General features: G+C 40.0%; 1 protein-coding gene across 11 annotated transcripts in view; it reads right to left on the reverse strand.

Annotated features, from left to right (window-relative positions):
• The window catches only part of CLIP1 (CAP-Gly domain containing linker protein 1), a 64,431-nt gene that overhangs the window by 31,178 nt on the left and 6,449 nt on the right, over nt 1–26,804 (reverse strand). For 8 of the 11 annotated variants that reach the window (XM_021412692.1, XM_021412691.1, XM_021412690.1 and 5 more), the window contains exons 2-8: nt 22,544–22,738; nt 21,332–21,903; nt 11,273–11,397; nt 10,637–10,853; nt 7,329–7,526; nt 6,883–6,986; nt 4,612–4,672 (exon numbers count right to left, since the gene is read on the reverse strand). In XM_021412692.1, the coding sequence (XP_021268367.1) occupies nt 4,612–4,672; nt 6,883–6,986; nt 7,329–7,526; nt 10,637–10,853; nt 11,273–11,397; nt 21,332–21,903; nt 22,544–22,637 (1,371 nt within the window). In that variant the 5' untranslated portion in view covers nt 22,638–22,738. Of the gene's footprint in view, nt 1–3,472; nt 3,506–4,611; nt 4,673–6,882; nt 6,987–7,328; nt 7,527–10,636; nt 10,854–11,272; nt 11,398–21,331; nt 21,904–22,543; nt 22,739–26,804 lie in introns of those variants that run through there. The other 3 variants (XM_021412693.1, XM_021412685.1, XM_021412688.1) reach the window with 3 other exon arrangements.

Genomic DNA, 26,804 nt, shown 5'->3' on the forward strand with positions numbered 1-26,804 from the left:
TGCAGAACCCTCCACATTTATCCCTCTCCTCCTCCAGAAAGGAAGCAAGCAACAAGTAAGATTCTCCAAGACCGGGGGACAAAGAGAAATAGTCTGGTTGCTCTATAATTGCTGAAGACCACATACATGGAACAAGATGTGGAACTGGTATGACTGAAAAAAAAAACCAAACAAAACAACAGAAAAACCCAACTTTGTAATTCTTTTAAGTTCCTAGAGGGAAGCAGGAAGTACATGAAACTAACTAAGCTGTTGCCTCCTGCCTTTTGTTTACAAAGGAGTAGAATTTTTTTGGCAAGAACACAGAAAACTTGATAGTTGGGCTCCAAGAAACTCTAAGGAGTCTGCACGAGAGCTTGAAATTTGAGAGATGCAGTGAAGTCCAGCACTCAGTTCAAACCTGACCTGCTTTACTGACATGATGAAAGGAAAAAAAAAGTAATACAGAGTTAAGAACCCAGTGCCGTGCCAATTCTGAAATGCTGAGAGCTGATTTGTTTATATGTGTGAATTAATCCAAATTAAAAGGATTATGAAAGTGCAGTGTTTCATGTATCTTTTCAAAAAAAAGGGCAGTTTCTCAGAGCTCGCCCACATCAAGAGTAAGGTGGATCTCCAGAAAGACTGAATGAAGTTCTGTCTGGTTATGCTAAGACGTGTTTTGGAGCCCAAGAAATTGCATCCATCAGCCTCGATGAAAGTTCTCTAGCACAGTTTAGCTGCAGCAGTTACTTTACTACAGGACAAAATCAGAGTATCCTCCACATCTTATGAACTGCTATCAAGAGAGGAGAGGTCCCGCGGCCTGGTAAGATAATTGAACAGTGGATTGAAAGAAACCAAAAGGAAGAGCATGCATAATTCCAAAGCCACACTGCTGCCAAGCCCACAGCGGTGAGCACACAGTTGGCAGGACACTGCTGCTTCTCTCATCTTCGTAACAAGATATTTGAAAATGCTTACAGAACTGTGTTATCTACAGGGGGATGTGCTGATTAGTGCTGCCTCCAAACCAGCCACGGCAGTTACAGATTCTGTGCGGTCTCAGCAGAGAAAGTGAGAGAGGGATGACACTTGTGTTGCTTCAGGCCTGTTCTCCTTCAAACACAGTATTCCTTCAGACAGCATCAATTTATTATCTTCTTTTCCCAAAGCATGCTGACATCTGGTGGCTTCAAATGTCTTTTTAAACATTTTTCCAGCTGAACGGAGTTGGCTGATTCACTGTGAAGTTACTTACAAGGTCTAAATACTAAAATCCATAAATATTAAACTTACTTCTTAGATTAGTTCTGTTTGATATTCCATTGCAGATTCGTTTCTCTATCAGTGGAAGATACTCAGTGTATATGAAATAAAAAACCCATGAGAACATGGCTTATCGGTTTTGCCTCCCATTGGCTTTGGACACAGAACTAAATATTCTAAGGTAAATAACAGTATTTTTTTTAAATGGCTGTAAATCAGTCCCCTCTCTGAGACTGATTGGTATTACTTCTGTCCCACAACAAAATTCTGACAATTAAACTATTTTTAAAAACTGATTATTCATGTCTTTCCTGCTCTAATTCCCAAAAGGGATTTAATAGAAAACAAGCCTCAAACCTGACAGCGGCAGAATTCTCCTTTCATCACTTTGCAAGATGTTATCTGAAGGTTTTCTATACTACGTAAAAACAAGAATACTTTCATCATTAATTTTACAGACATCACATTAGTAGTGCAAAGGTCAGATATACCACCATTGATTACCAGCTTTTTACATCCCATCTCATATATCACAAAGAAATTAAAATACTACTAAGATGAAAATAAAAACTCGAAGAAAAACCCAGCAAACAAAACCACTCCAGAGATCTCTGCTGGACACTTTCTCTCCATTTAGTAGATGAAGGATTATTATTTCAACAAAGTTGATTTCCAAGGGACAGCCTCCAGTTTCCCCGAGGCAAAAATCACTGCAAAATTTTTAATCCAAGTACTGATCATCTAAAGAGAAATGTCTGAAGAATTATGTTTCTCTGTGAGGAAACTGAGTGCACAGTAAACTGACAAGAGCAGAGTACTATAAAAAGAAGAATTTGATTGCGAACCTCAAATTGAATGGAGAAGAAAAACAGAAAAAAAAACAATAAATGAAGCATCTTCCCCTTCTCCACAGTTCTGCAGTTAGATTAAGAGAGAGAGGGAAATTGGACAAGCCTTACTCTGGCTTGAACCCTGAAGAATTCTACTCAAACCAAATGTCAGAAAGCAGTCACCAGCTATTTTCAGCATTTGTGTATTCTAGCTACTTTCACATCAAAATAAACCTTTGGTTAAATTCTCCATCAACAGGTCAAATTGTGAAATTGTGCTGAAGCCATAAATGCTGATAATCAATTCCAGGACAGGGGCAAGAAGACCTTCAGACCCTTCGTGCTGGGATAACAATCACAGAACATGACTGAGATGATGAAGCATTAGCCTGGAAACAAAGTGATCAGCCATCTCTCTCCTGCAGAGAGTGAAGATGTCCATTTTTATGGAAAAAAATTAGAATAGGGAAATCAGGAGTAAAGATAGGATTAAACAAGGAGTGCACAAAATGAGAAAAAGGAAGGGCACATGCAGATTTACTTCTAACACACCGTGAGCCTGATTGGAAGAATAGAGGAGACCCGGATCGCTGAAGTAGCTTCACAAAAGGAACACCTAAGAATGCACAGCAGGAAACCAGTTTTAGTCTTGAGAACTTCCTATCTTGGCTGGGGATGCAGCAAAGGAGGCAGCCTGTGATAGTTCTTCCTAAATCCAATCAGAGAAGGCATTTAAATTCCACTATTCTGAGCTACGGAAGGAAGACGGCTGCTTTAGTGTCTTGTAAAGTAATTCCTGTTATCTAGTCGCATACATTTTTCTTGCATAATTCAAAGGGAAGGTACAGGAAGACACATTAAAATAGTCAGCTTTGCACACTAATTTTTCTCATCATCTCTCCCCTCAGCATGTTATGCCAAAAAGCAAGGAAAAAAGAAAAAAGAAACAAATACGGGGAGGTGGGGAACATTCAATTTTTTTCTTCCTCAGAAAAAAAGAACTGGGTAATTGCTTACTATTGAACAGTAGTAGGAGCTCGTAGGAAAACAAGCAGGATTTTCTGAAGCAGCTAAAATCCTACATTTAAATGAAAGACATTTCAAGATCCCAGACAGCCATTTTCTACCAGCTCCTATACTCTCCAATCAGTTGCAGTTTTTGACCCTAGAGAACTCTGACTTTATTCGCCCTCTCTCCAGTTAATGGGGATTATGTTTAGTCATTACACACATTCTTCTTGATAAATGTTGTAATTGCTCTGAAAGCAACATGCACACAAATACTAGAGTCAATGTTTCAATAACAGATTATGCAGTTAGTGAATAAGTATAAGCATTTTCTGCACACAATCTGTTAACATGGGATGTCTCTGCACATTTAAGTGCCTTCTTACATTTTCTGGATCTTCCGTAATCTGCCTCTTTCGCTATTAGTAAAATTAAAACACAAATAAACAAAAAATATTTCACCTGCAGACTTAGCGCTATCATTCCAACATAAACAACAGGATACATTTCATTATCTTGAATTCAGCTTAAATTCTTGAAGTTATGCAGCTTGACAAACCAGTCCTTACAATGGTTTGCCATGACTAACAAAAAATAAAAAACTGAAAGTTTCCATGGACCAAACAATAAAAGGAGCATTCTATGAAGAGTCTAGATAGGTATCTTAAAATGAATGGAAGACTAAAATAAAAGAAATGTTATATGAAATGAATCATTTCCATCAGGCTAGCACTTTAATCATAAGCGGTTCACAGGGACACAAGTCAATTAATTTGGTTATCTACACTGTGCAAGAGTCTAGTATTTTTCAGATTTAAACAACAGTTGAGTAGAACAACTACAATGTCTTGCTTTTAAATTTGACATTGGGGGTAAAAATTGGCAGTGTTCAAGTAGTTAAGAGTAATGCTTCACCAAATGTTTCCTAATCTGATTGCATAATTACAAACTGTTATTTATGTGCACCTAAAAGGCTATTTAGATTTTGTATACAATAATCTCTCCAGAGAGAATATTCTTTTTTAATAAGTCTTCCCCTAAGGAAAGTACATGAATTATTCAAAAAATTAAGCCAAGTCAAATGGGCCGCCTTGTCTTCAGTGTTCATTTTCAAACATAGAGATACAAAATTGTCAGTTTCATAATTTTAAGATTTTTTGGTGCTTACTTTTAAGCCATTGAAGAAACATTAGTAAGGTATAATATACCATAATAAAAATATAAAAAAATAGAGTTTTCTGTGGATTGAATTGCTCTAAACAAATATGGCCATTCCATAGTAAAACCCTTGCTGAAGTACATAACTGAATTACGGGCACAATTGTGTACTTTCAGGACGGTTAGCTTAATCAAGGACTGCAGAAATGGGAAGCACACTTCCATGTGCTTTGTATACACTTGGACCAGTACTGCACCAATTAATCATTCCTGCCTTTCTCTTCTGGAGAACAGTATAACTAAGAGGAACTGATTGCATTTCTGTGTCTTACTACATATCCTGTTTACAAAGCTGGAGATATTTTACCTCTAGGTCTCCTTTGGTAATGGATTCTTCTTCCACTCGGAACTGAAGATCTTCAACCTTCCTGTGGGGACAGTTGATTAAAATTCAGATAACTTTGAAGGAAAATGCATTCCAGCTCACTTTTCCATGGAAAGCAGACAGCAAAGTGACATTATGACAGAATTATTTTACAAAGAATATTGGACAGAAGGAAAAACGTTGTCTTTAAAGCACAACTTTAAAGAAGCAGTATTCCTACAGCTCTGTGAAAAAAGTATTTTACTGCATTTTCTGATGAGTTAGAATGAAAACATCTACATCAGCAGTGTTTCTTTCACTCCTTCTCCCTTCTGCACACATTCCACACGTTCTATCAGGTAAGAAAACAGAAAGTTAGGAAACATCCAAGACTCCTGAGAGCCTTCTGGAAGCGTGCTGGACAACTGCATCAGAACTCTATCCCAGGGAAGCATGTGCTAGTTGTCAGGGTGAACTGCAAGATGCAGACTGGGAGTACGTGCAAAAACACAGATACAGCTTAAAGCTTGCCCTGCCCATAGAGAAGTTTTAGAATGAGAATCACACAATCAAATTTAGAAGTGCTAAGCTAGTATTTGAACTAAAATAAACATTTTTTTAAAGTTACTTCTTCTTCCTCCTGAGTCTGGCATACCACAATGAACAAGGGGCCAGATCTCCACCTTTAAACAGAGTAAGATGTGGCAAAGGAATTGACAAAGATGCCATCTTTCCTTTGAACTACACACACTGCTGGTGCCTGGAGCTTGGCTGACAGACGTAGAAATAATTGCATCAAAGTGCAATACAAGAGACAGATGTCTAAAATAAAAGGACAATTAGAACTTATTGTATTCATGGAAGTGGGTATCACCCCTGTGCTATGGGAAACAGAGGACTGAAGATTATTTGACTTCAAGTTACTGCTGGGACTGACTTGAATACACATTACAGAGAGCTGTCAAAGTACACACACCTAGAGTGACTAGGAGGAAGGGGAAATATTACACTGCTGAAGCCATGAAATGTTTTCCTGGCTGTAAAACGTCACTTCAGCTAATGGGTCACAGGCATACACAGCAGCACTGTTATGCTGCCTAGCAACACACTGAAGGTGAGCTCAAGGCCATGGAGGACTGCAGTAAAATGGACCCCCTCGACCTGGCATCCAGCAAGAAGAGCTTCGCAGCCAAACTACTGAAGGTGCTGCAAAGCTTTTACAAATTATTATTATTTTAAATTAAATATTAAGAAAAAAAAAACAGTCACAAAATAAAACAACAAAAAACCCACACTGCATTATTTTGTAGAGATCATGCAAATAATTCTATACACAACTCTACTACTTTGAAAATTCAGTGCAAGCAGGTCCAACAAAAAGCAAGTGTGCAAATTGTAAGGGAAGTGCCCAGGGTTTAACACTGTATGTTCTCATCTGCGTTTCCTAGTTTAAGGAGGCCTCTCAGAAAGGCTGGCATTGCAGGGGAGAACACCAGTCTACAGAGCCGGTTCACAGTGGGTTTGGTTTCTAAATGGACTTTTGCTTTTCAAAAGCACTCACAATGCATCAAGACAATGTACCAGATTATTTCCTCAGGTAGCTTTGTACATCTATTTGATAATCTCAAATCTTTTCCTCAAATCATTAAGATCATCAATTAGAAAAGGCACTAAAATTGATGGTGTTGATGATTTCCTGTAAGTGACAGACGCAATGCAGAAGCACATGAGAAGTTATAAATTATTCATAAGAGAACTAAACTGTAAATTCCTAATCCAGCACTGTCAGGAAATGGGATTATGAAAATTTTCACTTTGAAGTAGAAGAAGAGTGTTTCAAAAAGATGAGGCACGATCCACTACCTTTATATAAGGAGGAATAAAATCCATTGTAACTGAAGGCCATACTAGAAGGAATAAGTTTCAGGAAATTAATCTTTAAACAAGAGTTACAGCCTCCAAACAAGTCCACTTGGATTGTCACATAAGGAATGCCACCTACCAAGTCTGAGTGGATATTCAGTCACAAAAAAAATATCCCCTCTTCCAGCTGTAATTCATCACAGTATAATTTTCTTTGGGTTCTTTCCCTCCTCAAATTTAAGAATTTCTTTTTAATATTAACTTCAATGAATGGCAATATCATTTTATACAACAATTGCTCATATCTGTGTTATTTAAGAATTGTTTCATGTTTGCAAGTCTCCAAAGCATTTACTTCTAATGCAAAGTTTGGTTTGTTAACAGTTATAGTAATGAACAGTTTTGGGTTACCTTTTCTCTTCCTCGAGCTGATTGAGGAGCTCCACTTTCTCCCTATCAGCAGCCTCCACCATAGCTCGCAGCTGGTCCATTTTTGCTTCCATCTCCAGTACATGCTAATCACCAGGAATAAGAACAAAATCTAAGACAAACAGCACATGATTTTTTTTTCCAAGTTATATATCTATACCTCAGTAAGGTATAGACCGCAGGAAGGAGATACTCAAAATACACACATATCAGAAGAAAACATTGCTTACCAAGAAAACATTGCTTAACCAAAATTTGTTAAATCATATAGATTTGTTCTTATCAAGCTGAAGCTCCCACAGGAAAGATCTCATAGGTTTAGAAAACTACATCTTACCCCCGGATCTTTTAGATTAGAAAATGCAATCTAGGGAATTAAGTCAACTGTTTTACGGTCTCTGTTTTAAGAACAGCAGCATTGCTCTCACCCGATCGTGTCCATCTCGAACAAGTGCTAATTCCTGCTCTATTTCCCCCACGTGAGTGGTTGCTTTTGCAACTTCTGCCCTCTCCAGGTCCCTTTCTGCCAGGAGCTGTTCTATATGTTGCTGCTTCTCCTTCAGTGCCTCCTGCAGGGCTGTGGTACCAGAAATCTTTCTTGCATACCGGGAGGATGTTTCTGTCAACTTCACAAAGCAAGAACATTAAAAACCATTCTTTATCAAGTGAAAACCAGGGATATCTCTAAGACTCTACAAACATTAGGTTAGAAAAATAAATGTTTTCTGCAACCTATGGTAATTCCTCCTTTGTATATTTTATTAAAGAAAAATATTTTTTTGCTTTACATTAAATTACTTAGTTTGAGAATTTAACAATAGCCATACCTATGTATTAAATTTGTTTTGTAGCAATCAGCAGGCAGTGCATAGGAGACAGAAAGGTTGAAATGAAAACCAAAGGCTGGCCTCAGACTGACACAGAGACGAGTCCATTAGCTTTCTAAGAAGTTTTTTGCATTAAAAAAAGAAAGGCATCTTTACAGCAAGTAAATAATATTGCCCCTCCAGTTACCAAGCCATTATCTTGGGTCACCAGCAACAGTATAACACTTCCAAATGCTCTATTAAAAGCTTTTGGAAGTCCAACTAGCATTTTGTGCCTCTACTATGGTAACAAGACATTCAGGGTCAAAGGCGTTTACCTTGACTTCAAAAGCTAGCTTCACAGCTAATACCTCCTCAAGTACATTGGTATCTGATTAAAACATTGGTTTATATCCTTGTAATTAAGTTTCTTCTGGAAAAACAAAACAAAACTGAAGGATTAAATTTTATGGGTATAGATATAAATAACTGATTTGCAGAACTATAGCTAAGATGAACCTGAAGATTTTCCTTGTTCTTGCATGATCTCTGTTCCACTGAACTGAACTGGTGCCAGTAAAAATTCAGCATGGCCCTGACTTCTACTTCCTCAAGAGTTTCTGAGCCAGAAGGGAAAGTAAGACAACTGAAAATACGTAGTAAAAGTGAGTTAGAGTTGTGAAACAGCAAAAACTGAATCAAGAAATCTGATACAGCTTATAAAAATGGACCCCAAGTTCAGCAGCTCAGAAATTTGCTTCCTAAGTACTAAAAAAGAATGATGCCTCCATTAAAGCCTTTTTTAAAACAAAAGAAAGAATACAAAAGGCTTATACTTCTTTTATTTTAATCTTTAGATTAGTCTAATAGTACTGCCCAAAAATAGGAAAATGATTTTTCCATGATCCTTTCAGAGATTAAAAACTGAAGAACAGTTGCCAGATATAGCGTGGAACGCTGGCATTGGACAAGATCCACAAACAGAAAGCATTACAGGGACGTATTCTCCTGTCATCAACAAAATCATGCTTCCCCTTCTGTTACCATGATTGCTGCAGAATCATTCCAACTTGTCCACTCACAGCCTTGGATGAGCCATTACAAATATATAATGTGTACATAGTGACTTAAAACCTGTGACACTGAATAAATCAGAACGTTCAGCTCAACTAGTCATATGTGACTTAACTCCTGATTCCAAATGGAATTCAAAAGATTTCAAGAGAAAGACCAGCTTCCTTCAGACTTGGAAATAAATGCAAACTGAAACAAACCAGCCCTCTTAAGTTGTCAGACCACCTACTTTGTCAGTTGTTTTTCAGGAAGAAGAAAACAGCAACAGCCCTGAATAATTGAGAAGATTATGTAGGAATGCAGCAAATTGCAGATAAGTTACAATTTTCCTAAAAATCAGAGCAGGAGAAGCTTGCTGGGACATGTGGGAAATAATCTTTCTTCAGCTGCTTAACTTTTAAAGAAATGAAGTGTCAAAATTACTTTGACAGTCCTTTTACTTGGATAGTAACCAAACCATCATGTCACCTGATAGAAGCGTTGGAAGAAAGTTGGAATGTTAATTTCACAAAACAATGGATTATGGAAGCTCTATATTTTATGGCCCAAAACATGCAAGAGGCCAAGGGCACAACACAGAGTAAAATAAGTATGCTGTAGACATTTACAAAGTGTAACTATCCTCTCGTTGCTGGCAGTATCACAGCATACCAAATAAAATGTGAAGGTCCATGTTAAGGCTTCATTGTCAGCCCACAACTGCTGTGAGCAGCCATTCCTGCAGCCTGAGGTAGCACTGAACGCAAAAGGTTCAAACTAGGGGGCACTGTTGCTAGGAGTACAATTTCCAGACTGGATTAAGTTATAAAGTCCCTCCATTTGTGCCAAATAAAAATCCCCACGCTTGCTGTGATGAGGTATTAACCCCATTGCCCTGACCAACTGCTGACCTCTGTTCACTCGTAATCTGCTTCAGTTTTGAAGGACTATAGAACGTCACCTCTGTCCTGCACCTGCTGGTCAGTGGAGCAGTATGCCAGCTAAGCAGTGACAGATCAGTGGGAGACAGTGATCTCCTTCCAGTCAGATGTACTTATGCACATTGATTTAGGGGGGGAAAAAAAAGGGAAAAACCAAGGGTGACTGTGGAAAAAAAACAATTATTTCTATGCTTTTAATTGCCTTGCAAGAGAGGCTTAAATTCAGCTTCCCCATAACATCTCCATTTTACTGCTGTAACCCAAGATTAGGACATTTATGTAACAGAGTAACTTTAAAAGAACACACAGTAAGTGTATTAGGTGGAATTAGTGTGTTAGAATTCACCCAAGCCACTGAACTTCGCAACATCTAGTCTATAGGAATTCAAGGGATTAAAAACCAAATCAAAAAGAAAGAGGCTTCTTGCCAGCAAAGACTTGATAATTGCTACTTCCATATTTCTCAGCTGACTCATCTCTTTAACAGCAAAAGAAGGCCTTTTACATTTTGACAATTTGAAGGTTTCTGCTTAATGAAACAAATTTAAGCTATGGGAGCTTTAGTGCGTATCAGATCTTCAAACACAAACCCCATATGACAGAGGTAGTGCTAGGAAAAACGCATTGCTAAATGCAGATTTCAGTCATAGAACACTGATGCCTTGTTGGCACCACAAGCCCCTTTCTTACTGTAATAACTCAGTTAGCCCGAATTAACTGTGTAAGCTTAAATATTCAAATACTCAGCTACTCTTCAGGGCTAGCTAAGATTTTCTTCCTTCATGCATGCTTTGAATGAAAAAGAGAGCACAATTAAATGCATACTGTACTCTCCCCAAGATCTGTTCTATCCTCAATTTATGAAGGACCACAGGCCGAGCGCCACATGGATTCCTGCTTGGCAATGTGAAGCATGCAATAGAAAAAGAAGCTTACTAGTCCTGTACGGCTTGGCTTGCTGCTTACTGAAGATGCCACAGAACTGAGAGAGCTCAGGGAAGATGCACTGGGGCTGCGTTTCAGGGCTGTAGGAGTCGCAACCACTTTTCGCACGGTTGTCTTCGCTTTTGCCGGTGTAGTTGATGGGAATCCAATCTTGGTAACTTTGTGGACCGGAGCAAACAAACCGTATTTTGGCTGACACTGGAAGTATCTTTAAAAGATAAAGCAAACAGGTCAGAGTACTAATGTAACTTCTGTGTTTCCATGTACAAGATCTGGCTTCACAAAGAACTCTGGATCAACAGTGTAACAGTAGTAAAGGACAATTCATTCCAGGATAAGGAACCAAGCAGAAGTTCAAAGAACAGGAAATTGTGATTTTCATTACCAATCTATGAATAAAACTCATCAACTAATCCCATGAATGTGGGGTTGATGTAGACTTTCAGAGTGGTGCAGTTGTCATAAAATTCAAAGCAGTGTGTAAGGATACCCCACCTACCAGAACAGTCGGGTTCACAGTCTACCTGCTCTTGGCGGAAAGCTTCATGTAACATGTTACAAAAACAACACAAGGAAACACAGATACACAAAATCTTTGAGGTGGCTGCTGCCTGATGATAAACTAACCTTGTCCCAGCAACAGCTCCATCATTCTTTCCCAGAGGTTCATCCAGCTCTACTCCACACCATTCTCCTTTAGCAAAGTCAGTTTCTCCCAAGAAACGCACAACTCCAGCTTTTGTTCCACCAACCTGAATCAATAAGACACACAATCGTACTTAATGCATTCCAAATGAAACAGAATCCAGCGGAAAAAGCAATCAGTATAACCACATTCACAAAGCACATGAATGATGTGACCACTTTTTATTTCAAGCTGCATACGCTGTGGATTTTGTGTTAATACACTGAAGAAATGTTCACAGTCAAATTGTTTGTGGAAGAGAAAAACAATAGTTCAGAACTTACACAGCATCACTCCCTTGCATTAAGGCGAATTTAAACAGAGCATACTGCATAGCACTACAGAACTGTAGATGGAGATACAAACAACTATTTGAGGTCTCAGGGAGAGCTGGGTTTTTTTTCCTCTTTTTCTTTTTTAAACCATTTAAAATTGAAGATTAGAAATCATTTGTTTTCAAACCTAAAAAACTACATCTTTATAGCCACTGCGACCATGTTCCACTTACAATGTCTGAAAGATGCAGCTTTTTATATAACTCCCAAGGAAGGGAGGAATTAAATTAGGTGTGACTGCCACTTGCCAAGAAAGGCAACAAGCCAGACCTGCAGGATACTTGCAGGTCAGAATGGCAATATGCTGTGCCCCATTTGTGAGCAAATCTGTTCAGCCTGCATCTAGCATTATGAAAACAGGCAAATGTTGATGAGAACTATCTCTTCAAGAGAGTTGGATTAAACATGGATGTTTTCAGGGCCATTGTTCTTTTCACTTCTACTTTCCAGCACGTTATGTGGTGAGGAATTCATTTTGTAGGCTTGACAGAAAGCTTGGATGTAACCTGCTAACACAAAAACTGCATTTTTCCTTTTTTATGTATTAAAAAGTATGTTAGGATTCCTTGGGGAAGGCTTCCCAGTATAACTCAAGAACTGCAAGCTTCTTGTACCACAAATTAAGATGCACAATCTCAGTAACTAGATGAGTCGTATTAATACGCTTGGGAAGTGTTCACACAAGAGGTTAACTGTGAGGAAACTGGAAATGGAGTACATTATCTTGCCTGAAAGCACTAAGTGTCCTCAAAGTACCAAGTCAGTGCCTGGTAGATGACACATTTGTTCTCTAGCTTCTAGTTCATCAGTTTCCCAGAGCTGACAGCTCTGTTGGCAATTCAAGGCTTCCGCTGATGAGTAGAAAATCCTAATCCACACACTTAAAACCTCAGAAAACCAAGGAAGAATAATTAACCCCTTCAATATAGGGGAAAAGCAGATAGATTTCTTTCATCCCTGCGTAATGCGGCAGCTCCCTTTTCCTCTCTCGTTAGAAAGAGTCTTGAAACAAGGTTTAATCTGCAGATCACCTTTACATTTTACTGGAACAAATTATTCTTCCTTGGGGAATAAAAACACACAGTTTACAGTTACTGTGATTCAGCCTAATACAGTAACTAGCAGAATGTTTGGTATTTGGTGTTCTTGGCAGAGAACAGACAAACTTCCCCTCTAAGGAAAAAAAAAAGGAGTACTGCCTTAGTGAGAGAGGATCACAACAACCAGAACAGTCCCATGGAATCCAGACCTCTACGTCTCCGTGGCACAGTACAAGAGAGAAGATACAACATCATTAACAGTACTTTCCTGGAAGAACTACCCCTGAAATCCACAAATATTTATCCACTCTTAAACAAAACTTTTTTAGAGGTTAAATAACAAAAATGTAAGTACAAAATACACAACAAATTTAAAAGATCAAAATAAAATTTAACTGAGCAGCAAGAGGGAAGAACTTGCATGTGCCTGTGCTTTCAGTGACATACCAGTGATCACTGTCTGTGCTACCAGTCCCAGCAGTCTCCAAGTTGTCCTTCTACATATTCCTTTTCTAGAAACTTCTGGTGTTTTTGTGTTTTCAAGATACATCTGGAGGACATCTTCGGATGAAAAAGGAAGGAAAAGGAAGACTGGTGTGCTCTGTGTGTGCCATTTCCCTTGTCAAACCTGCACTGTTTTCTGCCTGAATAAAGCGAGTTACATCAACGAAGGCAGTAAAGAACCCATTAAAGAAAGGAGGCAGGAAAACCAAAACAATAGCTCAGATAACAATTATCCCCTGGAAGAACAGGCAGGTCTGCAGCCACACAGAGGATTCCTCAGGAACTGTTTAGCTGGCCAAGGAATCCTACCAGAGTCCTGTGGGAGATCAGCTACAAAAATAAATGCAAGCCCACCGCCTTCCCATAGTGAGGTGTGTGGGGTGTGCAAGACAAAGCTCCCCGAAGCACGCTACGTGCAGAGGCTCCCAGAGACAGGGAAGGCTGCTGGGAGCTGCTCTGCCAGCTCAGACTGTGAGCGAACCCCTCACTATGCAGAGCTGGTGCCACTAAAACACTGGTTAACCCTCAGTGCAGAATATGCTTTCCTTTTTGTTCCATACCTTAGTCCTGCCCATTTGCCACTCTCAATAAAAAAATGCATGATATATCTTTCAAGGGCAAAGCATCCAAATCCCTAACTGGGAGATGGTCTCAAAGCAAAGCTCTGCTCCCATCCCATCCCATCCCTGCATCGCAGTGTGTGCCTGGGACCACAGCCCAGTGCCCGGAGGGAGGGAGAAAACAGAGGAATTCACAGCCCAGGAACATATGGGGATGCACAACGTGAGATCCCAGGAGAAACAGCAATGTGACTAGGCTTGTAACCATGGTACCAGGCTTATTTTAAAACAAGATGCAAGGAAGAATGCCAAAGAATTTGTTTTTTTTTTTCCCAAACCCAGTCAAGCTTCCTTGAATAACCAGCTACTACATTTCTGGCTTCTGCATGTACTGAAGTGCATATCCTCACCAACTGCAGCAGCCACAGCACACTGTGGCAGTAAAGAGCTAACAGCATTGATGACACTCTAGATCTGCAGTTCTGCTCAGTTCTAAGAAAAGCTTTGGTTTTAGAGACAAGGTCAGCACCGCTCGCTGCAGCCTGGGTCGGCTGAAGGCTTCCAGCCACTCACAGACCTCTGCCTCAACAGATTTACCTCCAGCTGCAGCTAAGCACTGTGCATGCAACGCCACAACTGCTTGGAAAGCATCTAAGAGGACCACGACTTACTGCCTTGGCAGAACAACGTGAGGTGCTACAGTAAGACACAAGACAGTAAAGGCTTTCTGTGCATAAATGTGCTGTACATACACAGACTTACACACAGTGCTCTGTATATACCAATGCGGAAAAGGAGAACTGTTGTTTACACAATTCAAAAAAGAGAAGCTGCTAAAGATTATAGCAAAAAAAAGAAAAAAACAAAAGGAAAAAAATACATAAGTCATAGCAGTTGCCAGTGGATCTACTTCTTAACATTGCATGAAGGACTAAAAAAGCCCCCACAATAGTTTCTAAAAGTTATATGGAAAAATGGGGCACCATTACCATGAAGACAGTTTTCCACGAACTTCGTTCATGCCAAGGTTGGTCACTAAACAATACTCCTTCTAAAAAATATATTTGTTTAGATCAGTTCTCACACCCAAGAGAGCCAAGCTGTGAAATGTAAAGCAGTAACACCTCAGAGTACCTAGGTTACGTTACTGGTCATTGTGAGGTGAAGAAATTTGCTTGGAATTCACTATTATTATGCCAAACACATGGGAAAAGTGATTAAGTTCCATTTATCACTTTGTAACTAGGCTCACATGAAGTTGCTGCAATGCAAAGTGAAGTAATAGAACAGGTTTCTAAACCTGAGGCAGTTAATAACTTCAGAAACTTTCTGATGAAAGCATGTTGGGGCGAGCAAGTCAGACTTTGGGAGAGCGTCTGAAGAGCTGTGTTTCCAAAGATAAGGAGAAGAGGGAAACAAATAAACCAGTGTAGTCCAGAAAAAAAGGACATTATCTAAGAAGCAAGATTGCTATTAAAACTGTTCATCAAGAAATACAAATCTCTTCGAAGAAGGGATATCCTCTGTCTGAAACTTGGTCCATAAAACAGCACCAGTTACTCATGCCTAAGGACTGATACACGCTGCCTCTGAAGAATCACTTGGAAGCAACATCTCTGCTGTGACCCAGCCCGGGCATTTCCAGAACCACTCAAACCACAGCATCTGAGTAACATGCAACACCTGAAAAACACCCTGACAAACAAACAGCATATTTGGAAAAAAAAAAAAATTGGATCTACTGATCAGAATGTTCTTTCTCCCAATTCTCAGAACTCAGAGGAACCACTTCCAGCTGGCAAAAGAAATTGTATTTAATTGATTCTTTCACCCACTCAAGGGCAGAGGGAACCACCAGGTCATCTCCTCTGGCTCTCCCAAACCAGCTCTTTACATTTTAGCCACTTATCTCTGTAATTACTGAACTAAGCTGTATGTGTTGATATTTTTAGATCAGAGCTGATAACCGTAAGAAAGGTTCAACTGGCAGTCTATTTTCATAGTTAATCACTCCATTATTATAAACATATTTAAACTGGAAATAAAACAAATTTGACTGTGGCTTCTAGCCGCTGGGTCACATTATAGTTTTATCTGTGAGATTACAGAGCTCTTCTGCAACTGGCACTCACTATGCAGGAGCACGCGTTCTAAGTCACCTCCAGTCTTGCCTTCATAAATCGAGTTCTTCAAACCTTCAAGACCTTGTCCATGTGGGTTCTCTGACATGCAAAGTTCTGTGCAGGCACAGTGCAGCTCCAAAACCTACAGTATAGATTATCTGCCTTCTACTTGGTTATCTGTTTTCATGTAATTTAAAAGAAGTTACCTTTGAAACCTCTACTTTTCTATCAAACTTGGTTGCAGTTGGCCAACAAGCTCAAAATCAAGGCCAAGGCAGACAGAGCTAATGTGCAATAAGACACAGAGACGTGGTGTTATCACACAACCCTTCTGCCAGAAGAAACTAATTTAGTAATTAAATATGATCTGCTTTTGAGGCTCAATTCCTGCAGTCAATTTATTCACAAAGGAATTCAAAAATCTAACAGCAACCGCATACTCCAAAAGCCACATGTGAATTTGCCATCACAAAAAAACAGAGGCCAAGACAAAGTCAGCAAATAAATACACCGTTCTCTCGCCCATCCTGTGTTGAAATGACCAAGGACAACGTGTTCCTGGCTATCACTCCATCTGGGGAGGCTGAGGGTGGGGAAGGGAGACAAGGTCCATGCACGCAAAGATTGCACGAACAAACCATTAACAAAGAGGGTGGGAAGTCACCTGTTACAGCCATTTTATCACAACAACTCTTGTCCAATTTAACGTTAAAAAAGGAGCTGCCAGAACAACATGACTTATAATTAGGCACAGCTTGCACCTTGCTGCAACGATGACAAATTTAACACCTTATTTACCCATAAGCAGGCAGGTAACGTATATCCTGAAAAATGCTTAAATGTAACACTAAAAGAGAGGTGCAGACAGTACAGAGAAAAATCACCAGGACAATGAATTACAGACAAACTCTTTGAACAACCCCTATCCCTCAGCCATGTTCTCAAAAATATATTTTACTCAGCGCCAACCACTTCACAAATCTACATTATACTTTGCAGTCCCTAAAATGCCCTGTCTAAATGTACATACACAAATATGAGGATCACTTTTATTCTTACCATAACAGAGCCATCAGAATAGCTTTGAGTCAGCTCAAGGATAAGGGGAAAGCGTGACTGAGCAGTCAGGCACTGCGATACATTTGCAATTACATTGCATTGTGATAACGTTTGCAATTACAACAAATGAGGCTCAGGAGGGGACAGCCACATCAGAGCACACAGCAACTGCACGTACTTCACTTCCAAACCTTTCTTCCTTTTCTATCCCCATTTGCATTGTGGCATTCAGAACATTACAGAAACTAGAAAACTGAGAACTTAAAAATACCATTTTGACAATGCAGGAAGTCTCTCTAAAGGGAGAAACCTCTCTTCATGAGAAATTTCCTTTACTCCTGTAAGAGTGCTTGTAAGAGTGCTGGAATTTAATCACTTGACAGACTTACGTCATGTTTACTTGAAGATAAGTTACATGGGTGGAAACGAATCTGACAATAATCTGCTTCAGTCTCCGCCTACTGCAGCACTGAAGAACTTGGTAAAAAAATAACGGCAGCAATTTACACTGAACGGTGTAAAACAGACACAATAAAAATAAATTAGGCATTATTCATGCATAGATAGTAACTTAGCAAAAAGGCCACATCAGCATATGTCTGTAAATCTGGTTTGCAACCTTTTGTGAACATATGGATGGAGGCCCAAGTTACAGCTTTACAGCTCAGCTCGGGAGCATCAGATTGGCAGAGCACGATGAAGCTGTAACTGGTTAAATGAATGAAAGCACTTTAATCCCTTGAGAAGGCTAAGGCCCCTTAGGTTGATAAGATTTTTATTTATTTATTTATAAATACAGCATCTGGTCCCTCCAGGAAAAAGCCTAAGATGCTCTCAAAGCTTCTTTAACCTCCGGTATGCACAAGAATTCTCATACAAAGCAGGTTTCCCTATTTTGTTTCAACAAATCGGGTTTTGGTTTTATCTGTTTGTTGGTTTAAACCAACTTTGCGCTGGGCTCGTAAATAGCAAGTGTTCGCAGCGCCTGGCCAAACAGTTTCTCTGGCTGCAACTCAAACAGGAAACAGAAACCAGCTTAGCCTGGCAGTAATTAGTTTTCTGAATTAGCTTTCAGCCAGACCTATTCCTTCCCCACCTGCTTTACTACCTGGTGACAACAACGCTTCTGCTGCACAAGGGAAGAGAAGGAAGACAAGAGAGATCACTTCTGCATAAGAATTGTTATTTATATTAGCTTTACAATGCTGAAACTGTAGCCTAACTTTCAGTAGGCAAATCTGCTATGGTCATGTTCAACCTTGTGCTCTTTTGTCAGTAGCCAGTAAAGGCCGGACCAGCAGAATGAAGGAAGCACAGACTCTCCATCAACATCTCCTACTTTACAGCAACCCTCAAGTATGGGATTGGGCTGCTCAATGTTCCCTCTCTAACCACTAAATCGTATCCAGATTCTAGAACGTACTTCAGATGTTAAGAATGGAAATTATGGTTAAGAGCTATTTGATTACTCTTTGCATTAATGACTTTTCCTGTGGTTCAGCTATTTTTTCAGGAAAAGTTATACATCACTGAGAAGTTGAATAATAACAAGTTACATATCAGAAAGCACGATTCTTTCAAGTATGTACCTCATCTCCCCATATTTTCAAAATTCCTACATGTTAACATGAAGTATTTCATAATACTTACTAGAGAAAGGAAAATTACTGCTCAGCTTTGAGTCAGCCAAGCAATTAAGTACGAGCTTGCTGAATTTGGCTCAGAGATACTGGGATGTGAGGAACAGACTTAGCAGAGATTCCCAAGACAGTAGGGGCTTGCATGCTCTTTTAACCTAATTGTTTTTGAGGAGGAGTAAATTATAGAAATCTGAAATATGCCTCTTTCTGCTTTGGAACATCCACGTAGAGGTATACCACTTCAGCTTGTGTATCCACTACACTTTAACTTGCTTTTGCTTTGACTCCTCTAGAATCTCAGGGAAGAGGACTAGGAAAACGCAACAATATGAATTTCTCCACCATTTTCACGTTTTCCTTACAAAAAATGATGTCTGTGAAGAATTACCTTGATTCAGTGGCCTGGAACATGTTCTCTTCAAATTGAGAGGTACAAAAAAAGGGAGAGCTGTAGTTGACTTGCAGCAAATCTACTGCAAGTATTCTTCTGCAGCCATTTGCTCAGTTAACTTACCATACACCTTCAAGCGCTGCCTGTTTTGGTATTAATTAAACTTTTTATAATGCCAGATATCTCAGAAAAAGAAACCTGCACACCAATGCAAAGCTCTCTGCATCTTCTCATCTCCACATACACTGCATTGCTCAGCACAACCTAACATGGAATACTCTTAGGCATTAGAGAATATGTAGGTGATCACCTCACAGCTCTGTGTGTTTTGCACTGTGGAATTTCTTTTCTCTGATAAGCATCTGAACGAGCATCCCATAGAGCTCGTGTCATCACGATTCTTCCGAAAGGTAACGGAATTAAGGAAAGCTCTTTCAGGACCCCCTTTCTTTGTACCTAAAGAAATCAGGAATGGAAATGTAACACTGGAAACCTTGTTTATTACTGAATCGATACTGGTTTCCCATAGAAGTCTGGGAGGAACTGCACATATGGGACCACGTAGGTAATTCTAATTTTGTTAGAATGTCCCCTTGCTTCTTGATAACCCAGACTGGGAAGAAAAACAAACACTGTATGATTCAGCTTTGGTTGCTGAAAGTATCATCAAAAACCAGCCAACTGCTAAGAAAAGATTTGAACAGATCAATTCAAGATAAGTCCGATTAAAAACATTCTAAAATCAAAGTTGAAGGAAAAAAAATAACAGATTGAAATACTCCAGCGCAACACTCCACACCCTAAGATCACACACAAAGATCAACAAAGTTGAGCCACATCTGAAGTCCATTCTAGAACATAATCTTCACTAATGATCTGTGTCTTACCATATATGAATTTGCCCTTGAGGACATACTTTTCCAGTTAAGCATTTTAATAAGACTCCCAAATGAGCTCTTGTCTGTCATGAATTCATTGTTCTGCTGAACTGCAATCCTACTCTGCTGGAGGCTCACTGTTTTCAAGATGCAATTCTCAGCAGTTGTTTTCCCCATATCTGTAATCAGCACAGCATAGCTAAGAACTTTCACTAAGAACTCAATAGCAGTCAGTCTGAGCTGCAAGAAAGATGAACGTGGGCAGCGTTTATTCACTAGAGATTAGCAGCAGCACAGTCAGGCGGCAGCGTGTCTCAGTGCTAGGGCACTTGGAGGGGAAATCCTGTGCTGAGCACAAATGCCACCAAGCCTCTCATCTTCTTGTGTAATGTATTACTGAAAAGTTACTGCTGTCAGTACAAATGTAAAACAAATGACGTGCTGGGGAGCAGTCCAGTTAATTTGAAGAGCTACAAAAAAACAGGAAGGGTTAAAAACCAGCAGACAAGAATCCTGTCCATTTAACACTCGTATTCCCGTGTACACGCTGTCTAACACAGGAATGTAAATTATAGATATGCATCACTGTCACGCTGTGCTAGGAATTGCCCCAAACCTCTAACTACTATTTGATGATTCAACAGGAAGACTTAAGGCAAACAGGAAGGGAGGAGGAAATACTAAAGTTTAATCTTTTCTATTTAAAAAACAGAATTTGAGACTTTACTAATATCAAAGTGTGCTACAAATGCTGTGTCTTCATTCCCACTGCCATTACAAGAAAACACGTACCAGCCCACAGAACACCGATCCAAACACGAAAGGTACGCAACACAATTACTCAAGAAAAAATGCTTAAAGCAACAAAACTTAGCTCTCTTTGCAAAGAATGAAAGTGATACATCAGCAGAAGCATTTATGGTTCTGAATTTAGGAATGGCAGCCAAGTAACATAACACATCACCAACAGAACACGTAAATCCTGAGTGATCAGTGGCATTATGTGACCACTCCTGTTGCTGCCTATCACTGCTCGAGAGAACAATCAATGACTGAGCTGTTACCTTTCTAAAGACATAGCCCTGAACAGGGCAGGAGAGCTGCATGGGAATCTCTCACAAGCTCAGCTTTTATTTAGCACGTTTGTAATTCTCACAGTTAGGGAAAGGACAAACTACATCCAAGCTAATAAAACTATCTGGTCTTTAACAAAACACTGGCAAAACATGATAGAATAAACATTGCCAGATTAACCATTTTGCCCTGGTACTGTAAAGATCTCCCTATAATATGCAAAACTGCAGGGGAAGAGCTTGCCTAGAGGTTTTCTATAAGAAGACACTTGATGAAAAGAAAGCTAGAGCATAAATTTACATTACCTGAACCAAGGAAACAAAGAAGCTCTGAGCATGAGCAGAAGTTACAACTCCTTAATCAAAAAGCAGACACAGAAGTAGCAGGGAAATCTTACCAGAACTCGATCTCCAATTTTGAGCTCCCTTTCTCCCTTCTTTAATGATCCAGCTTCAGACAGATTTGATATAGATCCACTTGCAGTTTTTGAAAGATTGCTAAACTGAGAAGGAGTTGAATGTTCTTTAGCAGCAAGTGGTGATGTTTTCTGTGGAATTCCTGATGGGGGAAGTGCAGCAGGGGACATGGACACCACGCTAGCAGTTGATGTGGAAGTTGGTGATGTAGCTCTAGATGCATGAGCTGTCTGAGTACCATTGGCTTCATCTTCTGTCAGCACTTTTCTTGTCAATTTTGATGGTCTTGTAAATATTCCCCTCAAGGGTTCACACTGGAAATAGCGAACTCCAGCCACAGAGCCATCGTTTTTACCAATTGGTTCATCAAGAACAATCCCTGCCCACTGTCCTGGAGCAAACTGTGTTTCACCAAGGAACTGAATAAAGCCAGGTTTATTTCCATTGACCCAAACACGCTCCCCAACTCTGAAATCATCCACAAAGTCATCATGTGTGTCTGCAGCGGTTGTGCTTGAGGCCTTTTCACTAGAAGGTGCTTTTTCTGCTGGAGCTGGAATCAAACACAATGAGAAAGCAACAGGAATCAAATACACTAATAATTTAGAAAAGTCATATCTCAAGACTTCCTGCAATTTGCAAGCTTGTTTTAGGGTATTAGAAGTATTTTAGATGTTTAACCAACTCAAAGAATCATCAATTGTTATTGAGCAATTATGTTATCAGAACAGTACTGTGCATAGTTTTAGATACAGTTATTTTAGGGGAAACGTTCAACAACAAAAGCAAAGGTAGGTTTACTGTACTGCCAGAAGAACATCTTATAACACTGCTGATGTACTTAATCACAATGGCAGACACTTTCCCTCTCCCTGTAACATGCTGAACTCTTTTCAGTTTGAGGAATATCAGGGATATGCCAGGATCAAGTGGTTTTTGTTTACTTGTATCTTTTTTTTTTTTTCTACCCCTATGCCTTCAACAGCACAGCATTTAAAAAGTTTGTTTTGAACCAAGATTGCATTCAACTATTAAGATTTTTTTGCACGTTTTATAGTCATTTTTGTTAGATCAGAAATACAAGCAAAAGTGTTCTAGCATAAATACAAGGAATGTTGTAGGCTCATAGCCTTCACAGTATTTTTTGTTGGAAGATGAATAAGGGAAACATTAAGATATTAAATATTCTTTACCAGTTGCAACAGATGCAGGTGTTTTCAGTAAGGTACTTCCATGCTTGATGGTCTTTGATGGAGCCTTAAGTCCACTTGGCTTTAACATACTCATTTTTCTGTGATACCAGCGTTAATCCTATTATCTACAGCAACTACCTTTTTCCCAACATGGGTACAATATATCCGTCTCTGTCTTCCAACTCTAGAGTAAACCTGTATAGAAAAATATTAGACACGAAACAAAATCAGTATTTTCACTCCTGTAGAATAAAGAAGTTAATATATAACTCGCTTCAATGAACGCTGCGGTATTCATCTTGAGCTTTAAACTAAGAGGCTATTTTAAGAAAGAAAAACAAAGTCCTTCACAGCATTACTAACAACACTGCACACAGATATAACTGCTCCGCGCACCCCACTGTTTTCAGTCACATTTTTCAAGCATTGCAATATCCTAGCAAAAATAACTTGAGACTAGACAACTGCAAGCGGGAAGAGGGAATGTCAAACAGAAGACGTTAAGCTGAAAGGAATAACGTTTTTTAGAGCTGGAACCGAAAAGCTAAGGCTGATCAGCAGCGCTGGACAGTGGGAATCGCGTGTCCGAGATCACAAGGTGCGTTGGCTCGCAGTGCCAGCTGCGCTCCGGGCAGAGGAGGAGGGGTGGATCCCTGCACAGCTGACTCGGAGCCAGCTGTAAGGTTTGCAGGGAACCGTGGTGCCATGAGGTTTTTGCCACAGAAGGCATCTTCCTTCTGATACAAAAGCTTTAGCAGGGTTTTTTCATCCGTACGGTGAATTCAAACACCACGTACCTAAACAAAAACCTGGACGAAGAAGGAAACGCAGGCATGTGGCAATAAACTGTTTGCTCAACAGATTGCTCAGGACACAACCAAGATGAACCACGAAGCGGCTCCCAGCGCTGCCACGCACTCTGCAGGTTGGCAGCCACCCAAGAGCTGCCCAGTTGCAGACTCCCCAGAGGCTCTGCCAGCAGCGCCCGGCATACACACGGTGCACACCATGCGTGTGAAGACAAGGGAAACACTGCTGAGGGCAGGGACTGCTGGAAGACAGCAGCACAGACTAAAGAAATAAGCCACCCGTGTCTTTGACCGGGATAAATCGTATCCCTCCTCTATTATTAATCACCAGCACATTAGTGTTCCTAAAAATCAATTCACTGTGAAAAAAGAAAGTGTCAGTCACACTGCTTTGTGAATCTAAACAGCAAAGCGAAACACTCCTACAGCTATTTCGAGATTGGCTATGCCAAATTCAAGTCATTTTCCAACAAGCCTGCAAAAATGCTGTACTTTTAAAAGTATTAATTACCACCATGGCTGCACAGTGTTTGTCTACAATTTAAGCTATATTCCACAAAAACTCTAAGCAGCACTGTGCAGCCTGCTGAACGTTTTTTCTAGCAGTGCCAGAAGTATGTCACACACCCACCTGCAGAGTTATGCCTACCAACGAGACATTGCTTCATTGGTTTTGCAAGATGGGGAGCAGTTTACTACTAACATGTAAGTGGGAGCTTCCACGTTCACAAACATGAAAACAAAGAGTTGTCTCTCCAAAATCAAAGCAGAGGGACAGGCCATAAATATGAGTGGGCTGCAGAAGAACCGAGGCATGCAGTTATAGAGAAGAACAAGGAGAGGACCACCTAAAGTATCACCGTGGACACAGCAGAAACACTTGCTATCTCCCTCATACTACACACCTTCCTTCTCTGATCAATTTGAATGCATCCTATTTCTCCGTATTCTCATCTTTTTTCTCTCCCATACACATGCATGCCCCCGTTTTTTTCCTCAACCCATCAAAATCCGCAGAACAGGACAAGTCTGCGCAATAAGGAAGGATTTCCTACAAATGCAGAAATGCAAGAAATAACCTGGTTAGTTCTTTTCAGTTCAAATACTCCTTTTTTCTTGTCAAACACAACACTTATATTTATCCCCCATTTCCTGACACAGCGTTCAGCACTGCTCAGTTAGTAACCATTTGTATTGTGCCAGGATGCACACCCCCCAAAATGACATCTTGTCAGCTTCAAGTAAATATTTATTAACACACGTTTAACTAGCCTTTGGGCAACAGAAAGCTACAGCATTCTAATACTGCACTTCCTGGCTCAAGGTGCCAATTCATATTTTAATCCCGCTCTCCACATCACGGGTTATGTATTTGCTGTGTCATTTGCCTTTTCCAATACACAAGCCTTCATCTGGGCCAGAAGTAACGCAGCCCTCTGCACTGTCACACCCCGATTTCAGGGTGAGCAAAACTGTAGCTCAATGCAATCAACTGCTAAAATGCAGGCAGCACGGTTTGGTAAATTGCTGCCTTATTGCAATAGTGAAAATGCAGCTTTCAATCTTAGGAAGAGATAGGACCTTGACAGGAGCATCTCCTAACAGAATCCATCCAACAGCGCATAGATTTCTATCAAGGGATTTTAGGCATGACGCACTTGAGCGTTTCCAACAGGCTCCAGATGTCAATCACCTCAATGCCAATTACCTCATCTGAGTGCTTATGAGAGAGGACAGCTAGCTACTTGTCTCAGTTTGTTTGCATTCCTCCTCTGAATCTTTCTCAGCTCTCCCGAAAAATATAATTTAAACCAGAAAACAAAGCATGTTTTCATTCAGGCCTTATATGGACTGCTAATGAAACATGCATGTGAAATGCAAAGAAACATGTGGGTTTGGGGCCAAACTTTCCCAGACATCTCAGAAAACACTTAAGCCTTAGCAAAAGCAGATTGGGTACCAAAAAGCACTGTTTCTGCTTCTAGCATTGCAGCAAAGCAGAATACTTTCTGACTATCTAAAAGGAACTCCGACAACAAGAAGAAAACAGCTGCCCACCACTGTTTCTTTCAAGACTGCATTTCAACAACTAGGCACTACAAAAAGAACTAAATGCACAATTAAATGCAAAAAACAAAACAAAACAAAAAAAAACCCACAAAAAAACCCCAATAAAGAAATAAAAGGTTCAATCCTCAGCTCACTCCACTTCAGGACCCAACAGCCACTGCAAGAACAGAACAGCACCAAGAGCTCTTCAAGCAGAGCTGACATCTGAGGGGCACGCTGCCATCAGCCACTCTTCTTCCTCAGCTACAGATGAAGTACAAGGTGTCATCGGACAAAACATCTGAAACCCTGACTTCATCATCTGAGGAGGAAACACTTGCGAACATTGCTACTTGCAAGCACCGTGCAACAGCGGCAGCGTTTCCATGGAGAGAAGCAAGCTGTCCGTCCATTTGGCATGGAAACAAAGAGGACTTCCTAGCCCAGAGTTGTGAGGTTTGGACTGACTCATGGCAGACTGCATCACCCCGGCCCTCTGCGCACAGACAGGCTCACTCTGAGGCTGGAACACTATTCTCTTGTGGTCTATTTGGGTAATAAAGTGAAACAATTATTTTAATCAACGATCATCCAGTACGGGTCACACGTGGCTTCTCCAAAACATTTCAAATTAAAAGATAATATTAAATCAGTTGATAGTACTGAGCGAGCGATACCGTTGGCAAATGCCTTTCAAAGCCAAAACATTGCTAAGCTCAAAAAAGAGACGGCTGCAACTTGTTAGTTCTGTCAAGAATACCAATTCTTTGCAAAATACACATGAGCATTAAGACTAAGAAATATATAGTAAATATTCTATAGAGGTTGTGTAGAATGGTTAGCACTGCAGCAACTCCCAGGGAGATGTAACCAGAGAATATCCCTGCAGCAGTTGAGTGCTAGGTATCTCAAAGACAAATTCTTATCATGCCATGAAGAAAATATAACATACAAAATACACTGGAAAACACATTCTGTAGGAAAGTGACACAGAAAATAGATTTCAAATACCGCCGCTGTCCAGAAACTTGTCTTTCCTAATAGAAAAAATACAATAACTGAGTAAGAAAGATAAAAATGAAGCACTATCTCTGAAAAGACAGCCTGAACAGCATTTCTGTAATATCCCTTTCAGTCTTGATGCTCATACCACTACTGCCAAGCTTGCAAAAGCTTATGAATCACTCCTCAAAAATCCTGACAATGGTTCAGAGAAAGTAGCTTGGAATTTTGGAACCCTTCATAGTTACAAACACAACTCCTGAAATTACTGCATTCTCTAAGCAGAGTGCCACAGCCAAATAATTCCCAGTACAAGCATTTTAGGTGTGATACAGATCTAATTTTTATCACAGCTCTAAAAGTCGTGTTTGTGGTCTCCTAGACAGGTATTATACTTCTGA

This window comes from Numida meleagris, chromosome 14 (genome assembly GCF_002078875.1).
Source record: "Numida meleagris isolate 19003 breed g44 Domestic line chromosome 14, NumMel1.0, whole genome shotgun sequence".
Taxonomy (NCBI): Eukaryota; Metazoa; Chordata; class Aves; order Galliformes; family Numididae; genus Numida; species Numida meleagris.